The 16,013-nt window shown below is 40.3% G+C and overlaps 2 protein-coding genes across 2 annotated transcripts; one reads left to right on the top strand and one right to left on the bottom strand.

Annotated features, from left to right (window-relative positions):
- Window positions 1-138: 138 nt before the first annotated feature.
- Window positions 139-9,106, bottom strand: dhcr24 (24-dehydrocholesterol reductase). The gene is made up of 9 exons (XM_014971653.2): window positions 8,477-9,106; window positions 7,324-7,479; window positions 6,837-6,942; window positions 6,176-6,294; window positions 4,953-5,216; window positions 4,732-4,875; window positions 1,551-1,748; window positions 1,258-1,439; window positions 139-783 (listed from the first exon to the last, which is right to left on the bottom strand). The coding sequence occupies exons 1-9, from the start codon at window positions 8,705-8,707 to the stop codon at window positions 630-632; spliced, it is 1,554 nt and encodes a 517-aa protein (XP_014827139.2). The 5' UTR covers window positions 8,708-9,106; the 3' UTR covers window positions 139-629.
- Window positions 9,107-10,061: 955 nt separating this feature from the next.
- On the top strand, window positions 10,062-13,547 carry LOC106906396 (uncharacterized). The gene is made up of 2 exons (XM_014971655.2): window positions 10,062-12,042; window positions 13,161-13,547. Exons 1-2 carry the CDS (start codon window positions 11,660-11,662, stop codon window positions 13,396-13,398), a joined length of 621 nt encoding a protein of 206 aa, XP_014827141.1. The 5' UTR covers window positions 10,062-11,659; the 3' UTR covers window positions 13,399-13,547.
- Window positions 13,548-16,013: the final 2,466 nt, after the last annotated feature.

The following is a 16,013-nucleotide window of genomic DNA, read 5'->3' on the forward strand; positions in this document are numbered from 1 at the left end:
GACCACCAGTTTTTTTAGCTTCTCAAATGGACTTGTTCTTAGTCTGCCATTAGTTTTTATAAAACAGACTAATTCAAATTTACATAAAAAGAAAAAGAGGAAATATGATTATGATGTCACCAAAGGAGGAGAATTAACTTTATTATAAAATATATTTTATTTGTTTGATTCTGACATTAAAACAGCAAGATTTATGTTTTTTGGTTACAAAAAAACAATTTCCACAATAAATTATCAGGAGCTGTTAGAAGTTTAAAACACATAAGGAAATATTGCCGAACATTAAATTTTAAGATAAAAATAAGATTCAATAATAATAATCTTTATTATCATTATAGAAACCATGTAATGAAATTTATTTAATTATTTATCCAAATAGAATCTGTCCAGACAAAACTAATCAAAAATAGTCACGCCTTTTTTTCATGTTGTACAAGAAGTTTGTCACTGTACCAAAATAAGAACTAAAGTGTAAAAAATAGTAGTTCAACAATTAGAGGTGTATTCTAATGTGTAGGAAGTTTGTTTTGGTTGAACCGTTCCAAGAAGAGTAGCTGGTTTCAGTGGTGCACAGCACCGTGGTGCAACGCTGGCGTAGGATTTCAGACCGGAGAGCCCAGAACTCGGGCTCAGTGGCGGGCAGATTTACAGATTTTATCATAAACTTCAGGGAACGCTTCCTTACAGCCCAGCTCGGCTCTTAGTTTGTGGTACAGATGTCCATCGAACATCTCCCAAAACTCCTCTCGATCCATGTACACATCCGCATATAGCATCTGGAACCTGCAGAGGAGCATTTAACATGCAACAACAGAATGTCAGGTGTTCTATGGAACAATCAATTATTTTAGGTTATTCAGACGATTAATCGCATGAGGAAAATTGGCACACTGCAGATTTTTCATGTAACTACTTCAGGATTTTTTAGACAATATTAGAAATTGATACATTTTTGCATTAACCATTTAATGAATGGATAGCAAATGGTGCATAACAGGAGACCCCTAAGCTAAAACCACCACTTGAGGAGGTCTGAATAAGAAAGATTTTGTTTTTCTTTTTATCTTCAATGCAAATGTACTTTTTTTTTTTTAATGCTTAAGTATGTTGTCCTTTCAGCAAACAGCATTAACATTTAATCCAGTTAACAATTAAATGATTACTAAATTAGTTGACGATTATATCAATAATCACGATTAATCGTTTCGGCCCTGGTCACATGGGTTTCAAGTTTTGGCTTTCAGGCAGGGGTCTTACCCATGCACGTCTCTGACAAACTTCTCCAGCTGACGCGTCGACGCCTTGGCTTCGAAATGTTTGACCTTTGGCTCGCCGTACGCTCCGATGTCCACGTACAGCTCCTCCTCCTGCTGGGCCTTGGGGTGGACCATCCCTCTGCCGGGCGGCAGCAGGAACGGGCACAGCCACAGCGGGTAAACCTGGGGAGAAAAAAAAAAAAAAAGCACAAGTTGCTCTCATGATTCAAGCGAGACGCAGTTCATCATGAACAGAGTGCAACATGACACGCCGATCAATATTTTGAGTCTCACATTGATTTCCTGGTGAAAGCGAGTGATGGCCGCCTGCAGATGCTTCATGGGTACCAGCATGTCCTGGACCACGTGGTGCTGCTCGTACAGCCGTCTAATGGTTTCTCCCTGGGTGAGTTTCAGCAGAGAGATCTTAGGGGGAACCATCCATCCAAAGAGCCAGCGGAACACGGGGTTGTTGCCAAATGGGATGATGTCCTGCAAAAGAGGCGCAGACAACAATAGCTTTCCTCAGAAAGTGGTAAAACTACAGCCTATCGTTATTATCGGATATTTTTTTTATCTAAAAGTTTAGCTGTGAAAGATGTATTTTGGCTTTTAGGTGCTACGATCAGAAGCTGGAAGGTAACAATCATTAGCTTCTAATAATGTGAAATAAATTCAAGACAATCGACTTCGGCTGTTATCGTGCATTACCTTCCAATCCACACAGAATCATAAATATACATATCACCTTGAAACTACACGCACAACCTCATGAAAATGTTGTCCTTCAGCAAGCTGCACCTCAACCTCAATACGCCTACAAGCTTCTGGGATAATTCTGGTCGGATATTCGATCACCCTTCTTGGCAGAAATGGCCGTAGTTCATTTCGATGGGTTGGGTTTCCGGCAGGGATCTGGCTTTTAAGCGCGGCCCATAAATTTCAGTGTGGTTCAGCTGAACAACTTTTAGATGTTACAACGACTCCAAACTCGCTACAGAGCTGGTTTGGAAATTGATTTTAAAAATTAAAAAACAAAAAACAAAAAAAACAAGTTCATATTAACTTTTGAGTCAAATCAGAGCCAGGAAGGTTGGTTTTACATGAAAAGAAACTGTGAAAATCTTTTTTTTTTTTCTTTACACACTTATGTTCATATGTTTCTCACAAGAAAATACTCTGAAAGTGGAAGTGGGGAGTCCATGGGTTCTTCTGTCCTACGCAATCTTCTTCAGTTTTCCTAAATTTCCACCAGAGGGCAGCGCAAAAACAACAACTTCTGTCTGAGGCCGTCAAATTCAACACCTGGATGATTTCCATCACAGACTGCCCTATTTCTGTCTGCATTTCAAGTGAAATGTAAACAGAGACAAGCTCCTTAAAAAAAATAAATAAATAAACATAAAAAGGTAGCAGACTAATGCTCAGAGGACTCTACCTTAGGCATCTGTCAAACCAGAACTATGCATAATTCATCAGGCCATTTACTGTTACTGAAAACACCACTGTCAGGCTATTCTCACTAATGGCTAATGGCGTGTGTGCACGGTGTGTGTGTGTGACTGGTGGAGCATTAGAGCATTAGGAAGCTAGGGGGAAATGAGCAGACGAGTTGTTAAAATAGTCTAAGCTCCTGGAAACAGGGACTCTGTGTGACTGGGTGGACCTGTTCATCAGTTTATGATTAATAGGAGTCTCATTATGTCTTTGTGACGACCTAAATGTCTGATTTCTATAAGCTGGACTGTCTGATGACACTACAGAATAGGCTGATAAAATTAACCACTAATAATAACTGTTTATTATTAGACACAAAGAGATTTGAAAGCAAAAAGCGGGATAGATTCTGGATATTTGGTTATGTTAAAAGTAAACAAGTAGCTAGTATATGAGTTGGGCTGGAACAATTAATCGGATTAATCAATTATTGAGATAATTGTGAATTAATTCAGTAATTGATTCATTTTTGGTTGCGAAATACAGACAAAAAAACAACAAGGCCATTTAGTGAAAGAACAACATGCCCACAGCAGTAAATAATGAAAACTGTACAAAAAATATATATTACATTTAAGATTAAGTAAAAAAGATCCTCTGTCAGAGGAATATACACACACACACACACACACACACACACACACACACACACACACACACACACACACACACACACACACACACGCACACACACACACAGACACAAAATCTCACTGTTATTGGTAATGTATGCCTCTCCCCTCACGTTAAACTTTACTGCCATGCCTTCCTCTACTATTTACAGGGAACAATAAAGACTCATGTCCTAAGTATGAAAACTAAAAGGATGAGGTCGTTGGTTTCCATGTGAGTTTTTCAGCAGCAGCCGAGACTTTTTCCAGTAAGATGCCTCTCGGTGCATTTTGCTGCTTCTGTTTCCTCAGGTAAGTACACCTGGAAAAACAGCACTATATTTCTATATGCGAGTTCTTTTTTTTTCCAGCAGACAGGATTTCTAAAAGGCAGACGTTAATTTATTAAAGAGGAATACAACCATACAGTGATTTAAAAGTCCACTAATGGAGTGGTAATGGGCTCCTTCAAATGTTTAGATTCCTTTTACTTTCTGATGATGAAAACATTTTTAATATTTGAAATGGGGTTGCTTTGGAAATTTGCTACATTTGCAGGAAAGGTCAGGTTGCAAGTACTGAGAAATTACATAATCAATACGCTAATTGGTGAACGACATCGTAATAATCTATATAAAACTTCATTTCAAACAAAACTGAGCTCAGCTCAGGATGTTTAGGTGGTGAATTATTAATAGTAAATCGTAAACTCGGTGGCACAAAGATAAGAAATTTCTCAATTTTTCACCTCGACTCAAAAATTATGAAATTTCCCTTTAAGAAAACAGAGAAGCAGTTTGAACTCTGTTCCTGTGGGAAAAGCGTCATGTGGTCCACTTTTTATTTTATTTTCCAACAAAACAGCTTTAGCCAACCGCATGAAAACAGTAAATGAGCAGCTTCACAACCAATGTTATTTTCTTCGATTACAAGCTGATAATGGGGGGATTTATTGGATTTAAACCAGAGGATCAGTCAGCAGGGAACGACGTTCTCACTGGTGGCTGACTCACCAGGATTTTCAGATCCTGTTGAAAATCCCTGGGAAGTGATGAAAACGTTGAACAAAGATTAAGAACAAGATTCTGGCAGAAAAGTTAGACGATTCTGTGTGGAAATTTCGGCTGTAAGGTCTTCAGAAGAGCGACAACTAACAATTATTTCAGTAATTGATTTTTCTATCTGTTACTCAGATGATTAATCAGATAATTGGAATAAGAAGTGGCACACAATACAGATTTTTCACTTAACACCTTAAGCCTGTTTTATGCAATCTTAGAAATACATATAAAGATGCACATAAATAACTCAATTCAAATACATTTTTGTTTGGCCTAAAATGCAATAATATAGAATTTGTAGTGTACCTGAAGCTCCCAGAAGATGCTGCGTGTGTGTCGGTGATAGTACTGCCTCAGAGGGATGAACTCCACGCCGTTGTGGCCTCCTCTCAGGTAGCTCTCCACGTGCTTGAAGAACCAGGGCTTGAAGTGCAGGCCGATCCTGTTGATCTGTTGTCCAGGAGGAAGATCCGACATCAGACGCGGTCAAAGAGGTGACGGCGGACCGGCCGGCGCCGGCGCCTCACCTTGTCCGGCTCCGCGTGGTCGGTCATGGTTCCCGTCATGACGACGGCCGAGTCCAGGCTGTACTGGATGCCCTCGACGAACGTGTTCCGCTTGTCGGCCGACGCCTCGGCGAAGCGTCGGCAGATGTTCTCCAGGCCTCTGACGGGCTCATAGTGCAGCTTCACCCAGGACCTCGCCGGGACTATTTTAATCTCCGCTGCGACCAGGAATCCCAGTGTGCCGCAGGACCAGGGCACGGCATGGAACAGGTCGGAGTTCTCCTCCTGTTTGGGCAAAAGCATAAAAAAAAACAAAACACGTTGCCTTGGGAAAGAATGCACACTCCTTTCACCACTTCACATGTCGTCACATCACAACGCTGTTGATTTGTACAAATCAACAGCGTAGCATGGATTTGTATTCACTCCGATACCCTTAAATGAAATCTAGTGTCGTCAATTCCCTTTAGAAGTCATCTAATAATAAAAAAAAACTTTATCCATGACTAAATGTTAGTAAGGGACTCTTTCCACATGGCACCAAACTCAACTTAACATATTCATGTGTTTCAATGGCCTAGTCAAAGAACAGACTTAAATCTAATCAAGAATCTGTGGCAAGATTTGATGTTTCCATCCAGTCTGACTCAGCCTGAGACATGTTTCCAAGAAAAATGGGCTTTCATTGAATACAAACACATGCCGCACTTTTCAGATTTTTATTAGAGAAAAAATATATTATTCTACATCAAACTTGTGCTTTATCTGGTGTGATGTGAAGGTCCATCATATAAAACCTCATCAGAATAGATTGGTCACACCCTGACAAAATGTTTCTTTATTTATCTGCATCTTTTAATGTAATTCTAATATTGTACAAGAAAGACTTGAATTGAAAAAAAAAAATCGGCAGATTGTGTCCATTTTTTAAATCAGATTAATCAATCAATTAATCAATACTGAAAGTAATTGTTAATTGCAGCCCTGGTTTTTATTATTATTATTATTATTGCTCTCAGACTGCCATGGGGATGCTCTGTCAGCTTTCTAAAGAGAAAAAAAAACGTCTGATGATTATATGAGACAAACAAGAATTAAAAAGCTATTATTTTGACCTCAAATATTGATTTTGTGACCAAACCTCATAAATATGTGATAACAAAAACATTATCTAAGCCAAATGTTTTCCCTCTGGTCTGCTGTAGGATTTAAGGCCCTTGGACTCAAACCGGTGCAGTACTCACCTCTGTGCAGCGCACCAAGCTGCCGTCAGCAAGGACCAGCTCGTACGCAACACATATGTGTTGAAAAAGCCCATAAACATGGGAGGAAGACTCGATGCCTGTGCCCATCACCAGCCCACCTGAGAAAGAAAAAAAGAAAGAAAGAAAAAAAAAAAATGCTCTACGGTAATTGAATTTCTGCCAGGGTGAGAGCAACAGGGGGGCCAAACAGACGAGCAGATAACAGCATTCGCCTGCTGCGAGCGCGTCGGTCTGTGGACAGCGGGATAAATGAATGTAGCACGGACTGATGGGAAAACATTAGATCGCTGATGCGTAGATTATGGCATCAGGAAATCCATTATGAAACTCTATCCAGGGGTGCTTCCACGCTGCTGCTGCTGCGGCCATTTCCTCCCGGTGTCATCTTCCGAGCTGCAAAGCCAGAACCCCCCCCCTCCCTCTCCATCCCCTCTTCTAACGCAATTAGAGGAGCAGCCGTGGCTCTGAACAGGATGCACTGATTGATGGAGGGTTTGCAGATCTCCATCTCGCGCATAAGCTGTGGAAATCACAGCGCGATGACGGATGGGCTTTCTATTTTTAGGAAAGCGGAAAGAGAGAAATGAAGCAACACTGAGACGGATTAACCTAAAAATAATCTGACACGCGCTCGCCTCACCCACTGTGAGATCGTCCAGCTCCGGCAGCACCGGCAGCGTCCAGCCGATGGAGTTCAGGAGAGCCGTCACTTGACCCATGTTGGCCAGAGGCTCCACTCGCACCACCTGTACATGAGACACTCATGAGTAAAAAAAATAAATAACCATTTAACCCTTTTTAGTAAATACTAACTTTGTGAAGTTGTTGTTTGTCAAAAAAAAAACATTCTTCATTTTTTAAGACATATTCTTTAGTCTGATGACTTTCTAAGATTTCATTTAGAAAAAGAAAAACACAATTCTTACTTTTCTCAAAATGTCACACAGCTAAGAACTACAACTAGAAGAAGTAGGAGGGTCTCGTGTGTAGTTAGTCATAACTGAGGGTTTTAATGAGTCAAAATGTTGATTACAGAGAGCTTCAGGAGTTAAACTAATCCGAGTGTATGGAGGGAAAAACAATAATCTCCTGCGATGTCCAGCTTCTTGTCTCCTGGTTTCTCCTACCTGCCTCTTTGTGTCCACCTCCAGGATGTCCATCATGTTGATCATAATGTTCTTGTGGGTCTTCTTGTATTTTCCCACTCTGAGGGACACGGTGAGCCAGCCGGGTCGACCTGTACACATGTAGGTCCCGCCGCCGTTCTTCCTCCACTCACGTACCTGTGTGTGACACAGCAAGTTACTTTTGCAGTACTGTGTGCTATATTGGGAATTCTACTTATATACTGTAACTTAGGCTTTAAATTTAAAGGACATAAATGTTCCAAGTCAAGCAAGGCTGGGAAATGTGCAGGAATTGTGGCTGCTTAGTGCCCCCTGCTGGTATGGAGGCTTTAGAGCAATTTAATTTGCACTGGTGTATTTAGGAGACAAAGAAAACCCTTCATAAAATGTTGGCTTAACCATATCAGCGCTAATTCAATAATAATATTTAATTCACAATGTAACACTTGATCAGCAATTTAAAGGTCAATATTTTACCAATTGTTTGCTTGTAAACCAAACACAACAATTTTAAACTCCCAACGAATCTTCTTTAACTGGGTTTTAGTTGCACTGGCAAGTCAAATATTATAGCTGGAAATAAAACAAGGATTCCCTCTAAAATACGGATTCTCATCGGGAAAGAAGGAAATCACCAATCAGACTCAAGCTTAGAATCCAATATGGCTGCAAAGCACATAAAATATAGTGAAAGCTGCAGGTATAAATTAATTATTAACAGTATATATTATACCCCATATTATTATTCACAATTTGGTATCTCATTAAATCAGTAACACATATAGTGTGCTACCATCACTATATGTGAGTGTGTTAATTTAGTGTTTGACTGCACAAAATAACAATAAATTATTTTTTAAATTGCTATAATTTTTGTCTTGGCATGTATTGCTAACGGAGGTAGCACCAAAATAAACAGCAACTTTGACCAGTTTTCCAACTTACAACTAGAAAGCAAAATAAATCCAAGCTTGGCCAAATCAAACGCAGAATAATTCAGATAAGCTCAGCCAGAAGTGGCCCCCCTACTTAAATTCTACTCAGGTCCCCAATGAGTCTTGGGTCGCCCTTGGTTCAACCCCCATCAGGCCAGCACACCTGTGTTGTGCAGGAATGTTGGTGATGATGAGATGATGACGTTGCCCTCACTCACCTGTCGCTGGATGTCCCGCACGCGCTGGTCGTGCAGTTTGGGTGCCGAACACATTTTAAAAATGAGCCACGCTCTCACATAATAATACACATCGAATATAACCGAGAGGGGCAGTAAGAACAAGCACACGAATATCCAGCGCTGGTGGACGATCACGTAATCCAGACCTTTGACTCTGATCCAGAGCAGGAAGAAAACCAGCAGAGCTCCTAAATACAACAGCGGACTCATCGCGTCAGCTCGGGTCAGAAGCCGGTCTGATGGACGCTGCAGCCAAAATCAGAGCTTAAACTTTAAAAAAAAAAAAAATTTCAGCTGGGGTAACAGATTCCTGACTCCTGATCAGGTAGGTGGACTTCAAACTCCGCCTCTACTCAAGGCTAATTGGTCGATATTCCGAAAAAGGCGGGGCTTGTTCTCCCAGTTTGTATCCTATTGGTTAACCGTGCGGCAGTAGGGCGTGGCAGAGACAGAGCGTGTCTGCTGATTGGCCAATCATAAAGCAGACAGACTCTCACACCACGCAGTCTGCCCACATGGGAGCGGGTGAATTTACAGGCAAAGTACAACAGAGAGTCAAGGCTGTTTTCGAAAAGGTTTGGCAGTCTGCATCACTAACTGAAGCAATGCGTTGTTGCTTCAACCAGGGGCGCTGCCAGGAATCTTGGGCCACCTGACAAAAAATTTTATTCGCCCCCCCCTCACGCAGCTGCTGTTTCAATTTATTGAGTCTATCTGACCCATCAAAAGCGTCACAATTTCAAAGGCTTGCAACTGCCTTGCTTTCTTTGGTCCAATACTTTTACAATATTTACTGCTCATGAATTTTACATGCAAGAGTAAAATTCAGTATGGATATAGTCTGCATAAAGTATGCAAGTAGGTCGCTTACATTTTTTCGATTAGTTTTAGATTACTGAAATGTCTCTCCCCATGAGCAACAGTCATAGGCAACATGCAAAATATACATAAAACAATCAAGACTTCTCAAAAAATGCTATGTAGTTGCATTTTATTCAACCTGCAGTACATAACTTTAATAAAAAAATATGTTTTCTCCATATTTGTTAAAGCTGTCACTATGTCGTAGCAGTTTGTTATGAGACAGATAATCTGTGAAAACAATCAATCTTCTCCACCTCCTTCCTGAACTACTATTGCTGGAAAAAGTAATGCAACGTTCTGACCAAAACAACCAATCAGAACCAGGAGGAGGGTTTTAGCGCAGTCAATCAACTGTAACAACTTATTGTTACAGGAAAATCGTTTATCTGCCATCATTGGTAGCTATGCTTAATAGACTAAGCATTTACAACAGGCTATGCTAGCTGCAGCATAACACAGAGCAAGGAGAAGGAAGGATGAGCCACATGAGATTGTGACTGACAGCACTAAACCTCTCCTGCCACTGACTGGTTGTTTCTAGATAGCACTGGGAGAAAGCAGAGGAAATAGATTTTTCACAGATTATCTCTCATACCATTCTGTCACAACATAATGACAGTTTTAACAAATATGTGGAAAAAAGATATTTTTACAAAAGTTACATACTGCAGCTTTAATTTTACTTAGGAGAGAACGGATAAGGAGGGACGTGAGCTAGAGCTGCTGCTGACTGACTCATCTGTTAAGTGGTAAAAGGTACAAGGGACAAGTTAAATATATGAATATGTTGGTATTTTTTTCTTTAATTCATTAAATGCTAGTAAAATGGAGGTAAACAGAAGTCTGTAGCTATGCTAACAATGCTAAATGGCTGATAATCTCACACAGTTTACCCACCTGTCTTGGAGAAAAACTGGGTTATAAATTAACACTCTTACCTTTTTCTCTCCCTCTATTATTTTTTTTTTAAACCTGACTTTCTAACTTTTCTTAGCAGCATAGTAACTGCCATAGTCGTTCTTGTTTCCTACTGGCTGCTGCTGAACAGCATCACTCTCAAGTGCTTCAAGCAGGAATGAACCGTTTCATGCAGGGCGGGGGGGTTCAGGTCAACTATGGATGTGTGTTTTTTGGTCTGGGAGTGGGAACATTACATTTTTATTGCTAAAAACAATCTTTGAAAATACAATATGATTAATTTTGTAATTGACAGGGCCCCAATTTTTTTTTTTTTTTTTTTTATTTCTATGAACAATATATAAATAAATAAAATGTGGAGGGCCCCCTGCTGGTCAGGGCCCCTAGAATTGTCATCACTTCTCCCCCCTATACCGTGCCCCTGGCTTCAGCTATATCCTTTTCCCACCATTTTTCCTCATTTTTAGAGAATTGCAAACTGTACGGTTGTATACAATTTGGGAATCGATGGAGAAAAAGATTAAACTTTTAAATTGTAATTTTATTCACTCGGAGTTTATGTGACTATAACGTGTACAGCTGTGCAAAGCCACGTCCAGAAGACCTGCCATAGAAAGGTGGTTCATGTTGGCTCATGTAGGTTGGTTTATCAAATATAATCTCATCTAAACAAAGCTGAAGTCGGTGGTCGCAGCATGACAAATGTAAAACTGTTCAAAGAGTGTAAATGCTTTCGCAAAGCAGTGTGGGACTTATTTTCTCTTTATTTAAGACTGGATGCACTTTGTAAATTTCTCAAACTAAATCAGGGTTCAGAGTCAAGGCGCTTCATGACACACATTGCTGAAGAATACATCCAATTGTCCTCTATATTACGTCCATTTGTGCTCAGAAAAATAGCTTCGACCCGCACTCTTTCACTCTCTGTCCCTCTTCCTGTCTCTCATCCCCTCTTGCAGACATACACGCAGGCTAAAGTGGTACCCTTCGGACACATTAGAGGGAGGGTGGGGCGCCAGTAAAGATTTCTTAATGGGCTCTGCCGTCCTCTTGTCCATCTGGCTTGATGATAAACACACAGCTGCTCAACATTAGCCTCATGCACATCAAAGCGTTCAACATTTTCATTCTTCTTTTATTTTTTTTCACCCCCCCAAGTTTTACAACAGACCAACAATTTGGAACAGAAGAGGGAGAATAAGCACATGGACTAAAAATGACCGGCAGTGTTTCAGCACTAATGGAGATGGAAGTGATGGAGACCAAACAGTGAGATTTGGAAGGACTCGTCTCGTCGGGGTTTCTTGTAAATCGCTCGGATCTCTGGTCTTTGTCAGAGTGCATAGAGGGACCACGCTCTGTGCTACTGTTTACATGTGAATGACACCATCCAGCCAGCCCCAGCCAAGCAGAGAGCTCAGAGACAGGTTGCAGTCCTGCGGGGAGATGCCTTCCCTGCACCACGGAGCAATCTTTGTCGGAGCCTTCCTCATTGTGACCGGGGGCTCCACAGCCTTCCTGGCCTCCTACCAGAGCCGCCTGCAGGCTTTCTCGCTGTGCTGCGTAGTGCTGGGGGTGGTCATGCTCATCCTGGGACTCTTCTGGGCCATGAACAGCAAAAACGTAGCGAACTACAGCCACCGGGATTTCGACCCGGACTGTCCCCATTACCCTTACAACGACTACTCCAACTACTCCAGCCATGCTCTCTTCTCTCCTCAGCTGACTCGGTTCCCAGAGTCCCAGTCCGTGTTTCTGCCCAGGTGGGTGAAAGAAGAAGGGGGGAAAAAATGCTCTCATTGTAAATACTGGTTGTTGTTGTTTGACTTTTATTTTATTATCTAACTTACTTACTATGCCTTTTGGTTGAATCCAAAGAGTAAAAAAGCATCATTGTTTAAACGTCTTGGCATATTTGTTGCTGCCCTTTTAATAAGGGTTCAGATTTCAGTTTGCCAAGGAAATGAAATTTGCTGTCTGACTGTTCACTCACTAATACCACTTCTTTCACTCCACAAAACACAAACATCATCCTGAGAAATGTTGGATCATTTCAAGCATCCTATCTGCGTGTGTGTGTGTGTGTGTGTGTGTGTTCCTGTTGAGCCTGTGGCTGTATTGTCTCTGAATATTGTTGTTTCTAGTATCTCAAAACATTATTTGATGCTTTTGAAAGAGTGAATGACTAATTAAAACATTCTTACCTGTACTACTTAAACTCGTCCAAGGGTCTACGAACATGTATCGGTGATCTATGACTTCCTGTTTCCCTGGGCTATGAATAGGACCAGATCCAGAGGCGCATTTCTCTTAGTCACTCTCTAAAATGGGAAACATAAGTGAACATGCTGTTTAAGCAGAGCAGATGCACGTTGATCTTCATAAGTCAGGGAGTGGTTATGTCACATTAGTTAGAGCTAAAACTGAGACTGCAACTCGATTGGTTTGATTTGGTCGGGTAAATCTTCAGATTTTCGATGGGAACCAAAGGATGAATATGTGGAAAAGTACCACATTCCTTCTGTCGAAAGTACACTGATGGATCAGTGATCCAAAGACCCTGGAAACATGGCTGGAGTGGATAGCATCACACACTCTTTGAGACACAAGAAATGTTCATTTTATAAATCTAGTGGTTTTTGCCAGAAAACTAAAACTGGACCATAATAGGGGCATTTCACCAAATAGAAAAATCAGTTGTTTTTAATGCTTAAGTTTTAGAGGACATATAAATATAAAGTTATAGGAGAAGACTCGTACAAGTCCTGTCTTAATGGCAATGTCAACAAGTTTGAGATGTATATCAAAAAAGCACCTTTACTATTTATGTTTGCTTTCACATGATTGTTCTCAAACCAGGTCCTACTTTTTCTGGCTGTAGGACGATGGAGAGCCAGAGGATGGCTACTCGTGGCGAAGATTTCGACTATCCGCCCATGGATTGTGGCGGGTTAAGCCCAGCACCTCGCCCTCCACCATGGCAGGAACCCCCGCCTCCATATGAGGTCGCCATCAAAACCACCTGTAGCTCTACACACCTGCGGCGTGCATATTCAGACACACATCTGGCAACAGAGCCCTTGTTTGGACAGTCGAGAGAGATTAGCTTCGAGGTGTGACACGTCCTCTTCTAAATGGGCACAAATTTGATGCTAGCTCCTACCGGTCGTGATTCATTTGAAGCCCACTTCTCTCTGGTTTACTCCATTTACTGCATGTTTTTCCTACGTTAAATACGTCAAACATGATTAAAGCTAGTTTGAGGTAATCTGGGCAAAATAAAGCGTTGTAAGCCAACATTTCAACAATTTGCTAACAAATACTGAGCTAGCTTAAATATCATTCTTACATTCCAAACTGAGTTCAACATTGTTTTTCTAGGGATCATTCTAGGATGATTTGTAACATAAAACATGTATTAGAGATAATATTATTACAAATGAAGTATGAACTGAGAAGCAGCTACAGCATGTTAGCCTAGCTTAGCAAAACACAGCGACGAGGTGTGTTTTAATGATGGCTGGGTAACAAAAGGTAACCCATATGGTGACATACCTGCTGAATTTCTTTTTTTTATTTAATCTTTTTCGGTGAATATCAATTCTGAACCCAGAAGCTTTAATGAACCAGGACAGTTCACTTCTATTTGCATGAGGCTAAATCATTTAAAGGGAGCAAAGCCTCAATCATACATACCACTGAGACTTTAATGCAGCTCAAATGATTAAAGTAAGAAATTACAGACCTTAACTTTTCTGACTGAAGCTATGATACTGTTTACAGCGTGGAGGGAAGAACGGATATTGATTCACTTTTGGAGCTAGATTTAAGGGGACAATTTGAGGAAATACTTTTTATTTTATCCCTCTCCCAATCTAAAAGAGGATCTCAAAAGACTACGCAAAAAATTGTAACATTTTGTAGCGTATAATGTAATGTCTGGTGTTTTCCCACATATAATGTGATACATAGCCATCACAATTAAACTGAAAAAGTTACAGATTTCCTCGAAGTGGTTGGAAAGACGATAAAAGATGCAATATTCTGGTTGCATAAGTGTAACCAAGCCTTTTATAGTAATTATTTGAAGCTTTTTTTGACTCAGCTTCAGCATTTAGTCTTTTGCATGTGTCTGTCAGCATCCAACATTTTGACTTGCCAAAATTCGCCAACTCTACTTTCTGATCCTGCTAACATTTTCAGAGTCTCTCAGATTGTCAAGTTTACTTCTAGGTTTTGGCTTACCCATTCCAAATCTTTAATGTTCACCTCATAAAACATTCGTATGTGGATTTGGATATATATTTTGCATAAGAGGGGTGTGTGCTTTCTTGACCTGCTGTACAGCCAAACTGAGACTGACCATGTTTATCACTTATGCTTTAAGTGATAAACATTAAAGCATAAGCTGTATAGCTGCTGAAGTCCTCAGCAGCTATACAGCTTGAGGACTTCCAGAAGCACATAGATCAAATGTTGGATAATGAATGTAAAGAAAACCAAAGATATCGAATAATGCCAATCAAGGAAACTTGACTTTTTTTTATTATCTCTCTTCAAATCAAATTGAAAAATTCTCGTGATACAAAAAACTTAGCATCTGGTTTAGTAGGAGAAAGTTTGACAGATATGACATGAGGTTTTTTATTGTTGTTGTGATTTGCAGCTTTTCAACAGCAAATCAAAAAGGTCGTTAACCTTGTTGGTCACAGTTTGACTGAAAAGAGTTAGCAGTGATGGAGACCTTGTCACAAAATACCAACATTCACAGGAATTCAGGAAAAAGAAGTTTGACGGACAGTTGTTTTCTAGGTAAATACCGTCCTTGAAGTTGCAGCAAACCTTTACATGCCGAGCTTTGACAATCACTTTGGGATTGATGGGAAAACATCAGCAGCTGAAATGGTGTTAACCTTCATCAATTGCCTTAAAGCAGCAGAAGCAAGCAGAAGATACAAAAACCTGCGTTAACTCAACAAACACTTGTGCACCTTCTGGGATTTACCAGCTGACTTTTTTTTATTATTATTATTTTCTAACCTGCAAAGTTGCACATTTCTCTTTTTTTTATGAAAAAAAAAAAGAAAAATCTCGAACAAATGCTTGCCTCGTTTTTTCCGTTTGTCTGCTGAGCTTATTGTCCTCCTCATTGTGCTGGAAGCTTGGGAACACTGACTCATCTGACCATATGTGCTTCCATGTGCTCAATAGACCACTGCCCTTCTTTGGCTTAGCCTCCTCTGCTTTTAAATATTACAACATGCCCGACTGCAGTGCTTTTGTTTTTGTTGTTGTTTGTTTATTTTTTTTTCCATTTTAAAGAACGACACCAGAGTGGTTGAGTTTTAATCAGTTTTCGACGTACGATCTTCCTTCAAAGACTTTTATCGCAAACGTTGCGACGTGAAAATTAACTTGTACGTGTCGTGTTTATTTTTTGCTTGTTTATGTAAATATGTGCTTCATTTCTGCACAAAAGCTAAAAACATCAACTGGAAACCATTATCTTAGGTCATAAGACAAACGATTCAATTGTGAAAAAAAAAAGGTTTGTCCAAGCAGGCAAAAAAAAAAAACTCTTGTAGGTTTTCTGGACGACTGAGTGCATAATACTGCCACCACCCTACGTTGCACTATTCATTGTAAAGGAAGAAGCTGCACTGCCCTCCTCTGATCTCTGAATGAACAAGCACAATAAATGCAGCCTGTTGGATTCACAGCAGAAGAGACAAAA

Source organism: Poecilia mexicana, unplaced genomic scaffold (assembly GCF_051168715.1).
Source record: "Poecilia mexicana isolate PSO_F unplaced genomic scaffold, ASM5116871v1 scaffold_4, whole genome shotgun sequence".
NCBI lineage: Eukaryota > Metazoa > Chordata > Actinopteri > Cyprinodontiformes > Poeciliidae > Poecilia > Poecilia mexicana.

Coding starts and splice junctions, on each gene's coding strand:
- LOC106906396 (XM_014971655.2), top strand. CDS start 11,660: ATGACACCATCCAGCCAGCCCCAGCCAAGCAGAGAGCTCAGAGACAGG. Junction 12,043..13,160: donor CAGTCCGTGTTTCTGCCCAG/GTGGGTGAAAGA, acceptor TTCTGGCTGTAG/GACGATGGAGAGCCAGAGGA.
- dhcr24 (XM_014971653.2), bottom strand. CDS start 8,707: ATGAGTCCGCTGTTGTATTTAGGAGCTCTGCTGGTTTTCTTCCTGCTC. Junction 6,295..6,836: donor GCTGGACGATCTCACAGTGG/GTGAGGCGAGCG, acceptor TTTCTTTCTCAG/GTGGGCTGGTGATGGGCACA. Junction 1,440..1,550: donor GCTTTCACCAGGAAATCAAT/GTGAGACTCAAA, acceptor TTTTCTCCCCAG/GTTTACCCGCTGTGGCTGTG.